Genomic DNA, 6,000 nt, shown 5'->3' on the forward strand with positions numbered 1-6,000 from the left:
TTTCTGGTATTTTTCTTATTGTATTACCTAAAAGTGTATGAGTATTATCACTATATTAAAGCTGAGACACAAGGTGGGGGGTGAGAGACAAGGTGGGGGATGTTAATTCTGTGCACATTTTGTCTTTAGGATACAGTTACAGAATATTATAAAATATGTAAGGCAGCCCAACTATTGCTTAGTGGTCTTTAATATTGGGCATATGCTATGGTATGTTGAATGAGAATACTTTGTGAATATAGACAATACTGTTAAAAGTATGGAAGGTAGTATATTTTATATACCATATAGAATAGATTCTAAAAATTTGTTATTTTAAATCTATTACTTTAATTGTATTGTATTTTTAATAAAATACTAGAGGCCCAGTGCACGAATTCATGCACGGGTGGGGTCCCTCGGCCTGGCCAACGATCGGGACTGTCTTGCCAGTCCCGATTGGGGAGATCAGGGCCGGCTGGCCAGGGGAGGGACTGCAGGAGGTTGGTCGGCTGCAGGAGGTTGGCTGTGGGACCTCACTGACCACCAGGGGGCAGCTCCTGCATTGAGCGTCTGCACCCTGGTGGTCAGTGTGCGTCATAGCAACCGGTCGTTAGGTCGTTCAGTCGCTTAGGCTTTTATATATATAGATTATACCTTTGTTCTTAGACAGTCATCTGTTTATCTGTTAATAAGACATAAGGGAAAATTTAAAGCTTTTATTAGGTAGCTTATCTATAATAATAAAAGCATAATATGCTAATTAGACCAGACAGCCGAACAACCTTCCGGATGAAGCCGGGGCTGTGAGGTCTGAGGCATGCTGCCACAGCTGCGAGGGCTGAGGCAAGCCACTGCAGCTGCAAGGGCCAAGCCCCTTGCACAAATTTCATGCATCGGGCCTCTAGTCCTATATAATAAAGAGCTAATATGCTAATTAGACCGATCAGCAGAACAGCCATCCAGGCAACCTTCTGGACGACTGTCTGGACGAAGACAGGGCTCTGAGGACCGAGGTAGTCAGGGCTCTGAGGACCGAGCCCCTTGCACAAATTTTGTGCATTGGGCCTCTAGTCGTATATAATAAAAGCTTAATATGCTAAGTGTCTGGTCGTCCGTTCAACCAATCAAAGCGTAATATGCTAATGGTATGCTAAGGCTGCTCAACCGCTTGCTATTATGTGCACTGACCACCAGGGGGCAGATGCTCCGACTCCTAGGTTAGCTTGCTGCTGGGGTCCGGCTGATTGGGACTGAGTGAGACAGGCTGAACACGCCCTGGAGTCCTCCCATGGTCCCTCCCCAGCTGGCCAACCTCCCACATCTCTCCCCGGCCCCGATCATGCACTGGTGGGGTCCCTTGGCCTGGCCTGCACCCTCTCGCAATCTGGGACCCCTCGAGGGATGTCGGAGAGCCCGTTTCAGCCTGATCCCACAGGCCAGGCCAAGGAACCCCACAGGTGCACAAATTCGTGCACTGGGCCTCTAGTTTGTTTATAATGAGCCTTTGTATTTTTAACTCAAAAGTAATTTCATCTGGAGTTGAACATTTTTTATAATTGGGGCTATTGAAGTAATAGCTATTTTAAACGACATTTTAAAAACATTCTTTTTGTTTTTTAATGCTTTTTCTCTCAAGTCATCTGTTGGTTACTGCTACACATATGTACTGTCTAAGGGAGATTCTTTCACGGAAAGGACTGGCTTATATACAGTCTCGACAAGCACTAAATTCTGTGGTTAAAATTACATCCAAAAAGAAACATCCTGACCTAATTACCTTCAAGTATGGAAACAGCAGTGCTTCAGGAATAGAAATCTTGGCAATTGAAAGGTAAGATTTTCTTAGGATGATATTGTCTAAATTATTGAATTAGTTCATTATTAAACATGGTTTGTTTCTCTGTTTAGGGAAAGAGGTGGTGGAATAGGATACGTGAATCACTTTCATTAATATTCTTTGCTGTCTTTTTCTTAGTCATCTGTGTTTTAGCCATCAGCCCATGATTTTAGTAAGTACCATAACTAATTAAACTTTTTGACAGAAGGGTCTTTAAGAATAACCTGTGCCGAAACCGGTTTGGCTCAGTGGATAGAGCGTCGGTCTGCGGACTGAAGGGTCCCAGGTTCGATTCCGGTCAAGGGCATGTACATTGGTTGCGGGCACATCCCCGGTGGGGGGTGTGCAGGAGGCAGCTGGTCGATGTTTCTCTCTCATCGATGTTTCTAGCTCCCTATCCCTCTCCCTTCCTCTCTGTAAAAAATCAATTATATATATACACACACACACACACACACACACACACACACACACATATATAAAAAAAAGAATAACCTGTGCCAGTGTTGCACTAAATGCTGGTTTGCAATCAAATAAGTTTTTTCAGAATATAAGTCAATGCTTTTATTTTCTTTCATCAAATTCTTACATTTTTTTTAAATGTCAGTGAACTAAGCAGTGTACTGAATGGTGTAGTTAATTTGCAATCTGGTATAAGCTCCTCCTTGTCTCATGACGCAGTGACAAACAGTTCATGGACTGGCACAGGGCCATATACCACATTGATCTTGAAACTAAACCATATTTAATCTTGTAAATAAAAATGTGTAGCCAAGAGGGATTAAATGACTTTCACATCTTCACATCTACCTTCTAACTCCTGATCTGCAGTTCATTCCACCTTGCTGTACACTATGAAAAATCACCTTGCTTTTGCATTTAGATTTTCTTTCAAATATGCTTTTGAGTATATGTTAATATAAGTTCTGGGGAGTACGTAGGACATTTCTGCTGGCTTTGTAAGTCAGGGAAAGCTTCCCATTGGAGGTGACATCAAAGCAGAGTTCTGAAGACAAAGCGCTGTATTAATATGTATATATTTTCCCCTACAGGTATTTGATTCCAAATGCAGGAGATGCTACCAAAGCCATAAAACAACAGATCATGAAAGTGTTGGATGCTTTGGAAAGTTAATATAAAAGAAAAGTATTTCAAAAGAAATTAAGGCAACCAAGAGAAACATGGACATTTTTTTGACTGAATACTAACTGGAGACCTTTCATTTGCTCATGGGGATATTTGAAAAGTTTAAATTATTATAATCTCTGGACAGTTAATTTTTAAAATTTTTCCTTTTGCATTTTTGGCTTTGTAAAATGATTAATTACAAAAGTCAGTTATTAAGTGACTTTGAAGTAACTGACCCTGTGCCCTTATGAACTAAGGGAGCAGAATGCAGTTCTGTTTTGAAGAGCTGTTTTAAGGGAACATGCATCACTTTCAGATTTAAAAACAACCATACACATATATATATATATTTGCAATGTCTTCACTAAAAACTAGAGATAGAATTAGTTGAAGAGAGCCTGTTAATTGCTAATTTGGTTTTACCCACTGAACAATATCAGTAACTAAAAAATATTACATAGCTTAATAATTAGCTTGCCGTTTCTGTTCCTAAAAAGAGTGTTATCTTTTTAATGAAATGGATAAAGATTCCAGCCAACTCAGAAAGTCAGTCCCGGTAGTGAAATGTTGAAACATCAGTTTCCAAACATCTTTGCACCATAGCTAATAATTTGAACTTGAGTGCTTCAGATACTAAACTTCATCCTAATGGTTTTAATGGAGCAGTTAAAAGCAATATATATAAGTAGGTAGGTATGTTAAGATTACAATTAACATTTTGAGGATAGAATTATATCTGTACAAATGTCATTGGTCTTTATTACAAATGCAATACTTGATTTAGGGTATTTAAGACAGGTGTTAAGCACACTGATTTATCCTCAGTGAGATTATGGTCTGTGACCACAAATATCCACTTAAATAAAAGCCAAATAATCAGAGAGCTGTATAAACTATAGTTGTTTTTATCATCACTTTCTGAAATTCTCTTCTTTGGTTTTTGTCTTGTCTTACAAAAATTCCAGTGGTTTGAAACTATTTTTATTCTCTTAATATGACAAAACTAAAGTGATCTGCTTTATTTCACAGCTTCCTCAACTTAACTTATTGAGAGATTCATATTAGACATGTTAGGTAAGAGAAATCCAAGAACACATTTGAGGACGTGGAATAACTTCTTGTAAAATCTGGGAAATAGCAAATGCTAACAATCTTCCATGTTTTAAAGTGTAATGGATTATCTCTAAGGGGTTGATAGGAGAAATATTTAGACATATCCTGTTTTCAGATAGTAATTTTAATTTACTTCATGGAAATCAAGTGAATAAAAGGCAGCATAGGTCATGGTATTTTGATATTTTATTCTAATTAAATAAAAAGTTTACTTGAGTGGTTGAAGACATTTGCATGAAATTGTTCCTGGTGCAATAATTGATATTTATAACTCTCTCCACAACTGTTATATTGCATTTTTTTCTTTTCTTGGCACCCCCTTTAGAAATGTCCTGAAGTCTCATTCCTCCACCCCCCATTTCAGCTATGGGACTTTTTACATAATATTAATGTAAAGGTGTTTGTGTTAATGTTTATAAATTACAGTTGTAAATAAACCAATACAGTTTACGCAATACTTTGTTCTTAATGCAGTCTCTTTTTCTTCCCTCCCCCATTTATAAATCTTTATAGATATCAAAAAATTGGAAAATCGAGGGCCATTCTTTCAGTGGAATTTAAATGTTTAGATTTCAGATTTGAAAGGACAGTAAGCCCTCAATTTTATGAAACTCAATTTAACGGACTTCGGATTTTATTTATTTACTAGAGGCCCAGTGCATGGATCCTTGCACCGGTGGGGTCCTTCAACCTGGCCTGCACCCTCTCGCAATCTGGGACACCTCGGGGGATGTCGGACTGCTGGTTTCGGCCTGATTCCTGAAGTGACAGGCAGCCAGGGAGGAGCCCAAGCCCAGGCTGGGCGCCACGCCACTCCTGCTCATTCCAGCCCCGCTGCGCCTGCCGCTGCTGCCTACTCAGTAGCACTGCTGCGGAGGCAGGAGAGGCTCACACCGCTGCAGCTGCGCTTGCCAGCTATGAGCCGGGCACCTGGCGCCTGCTGGTCAGCTGAGCAGCTCTCCCGCTGAGGGAGCACACTGACCACCAGGGAGCAGCTCCTGCATTGAGCATCTGCCCCCTGATGGTCAGTGCGCATCATAGCAACTGGTTGGTTGGTCATTTCAGTTTTTATATATATAGATTATTTTTTGTTAATCCTCATCTTAGGATATTTGTCCTTTGATTTTTAGGGGGAGTGTAAGAGAGAGGGAAAGAGAGAGAAACACTGATGTGAGAGAAACACATCGATTGGTTGCCTCCTGCACGTGCCCTGACCAGGGGAGGAGCCTGCAGCCAAGGTACGTGCCCTTGATCGGATTCAAACCCTGGGACCTTTGGTCTGCAGGTCGATGCTCTATCCACTGAGCCAAACCGGCCAGGGCCAGACTTCGGATTTTAATGGACAAAATTTCCGGTACGTATGTGAAAATTAACACCCTGTTAATTTTAAAATGTTTTTAACCAAGATTTACTTATAATTAAATTAACAGCTTATTTTTTTGTTATTCACTTATTTTTAAAAAAAATTTAGCGAATAGCGCTAGCCAGTTTGGCTCAGTGGATAGAGTGTCGGCCCGTGGACTGAAAGGTCCCAGGTTCGATTCCGGTCAAGGGCATGTACCTTGGTTGCGAGCACATCCCCAGTGGGAGGTGTGCAGGAGGCAGCTGATTGGTGTTTCTCTCTCATCAATGTTACTGACTCTCCTTCTCCCTTCCTCTCTGTAAAAAATCAATAAAATATATATTTTTAAAAAATTTTAGCGAATAGGCCATATGTTGGAAAAAAAACTATAGTAATTTCTCTGACATAAATATTGCATATCTACAACTATAGTCTACATATTTAAATCCAAGAGATACTAGTCATAAACAATGTTCAGGGAGTGTTAGCACATGATCACACCTCAGGGAGCCTTAATTGGTTCTGTTGTCTGTGATGTGACTCCACAGCAGTTTTAACATGCATTACGCCACGCCCCAGCAGTGTGCATTTTTTACTC

General features: G+C 40.2%; 1 protein-coding gene across 4 annotated transcripts in view; it reads left to right on the forward strand.

The window, feature by feature from the left end:
• Positions 1–4,517, forward strand: part of TBC1D23 (TBC1 domain family member 23) — an 82,933-nt gene extending 78,416 nt beyond the window's left edge. For all 4 annotated transcript variants that reach the window (XM_079767135.1, XM_079767137.1, XM_079767136.1 and 1 more), the window contains 2 exons: positions 1,619–1,813; positions 2,872–4,517. In XM_079767135.1, the coding sequence (XP_079623261.1) occupies positions 1,619–1,813; positions 2,872–2,953 (277 nt within the window). In that variant the 3' untranslated portion in view covers positions 2,954–4,517. The remainder of the gene's footprint in view (positions 1–1,618; positions 1,814–2,871) is intronic.
• Positions 4,518–6,000: the final 1,483 nt, after the last annotated feature.

Source organism: Cnephaeus nilssonii (assembly GCF_951640355.1).
Source record: "Cnephaeus nilssonii genome assembly, chromosome: 3".
Taxonomy (NCBI): Eukaryota; Metazoa; Chordata; class Mammalia; order Chiroptera; family Vespertilionidae; genus Cnephaeus; species Cnephaeus nilssonii.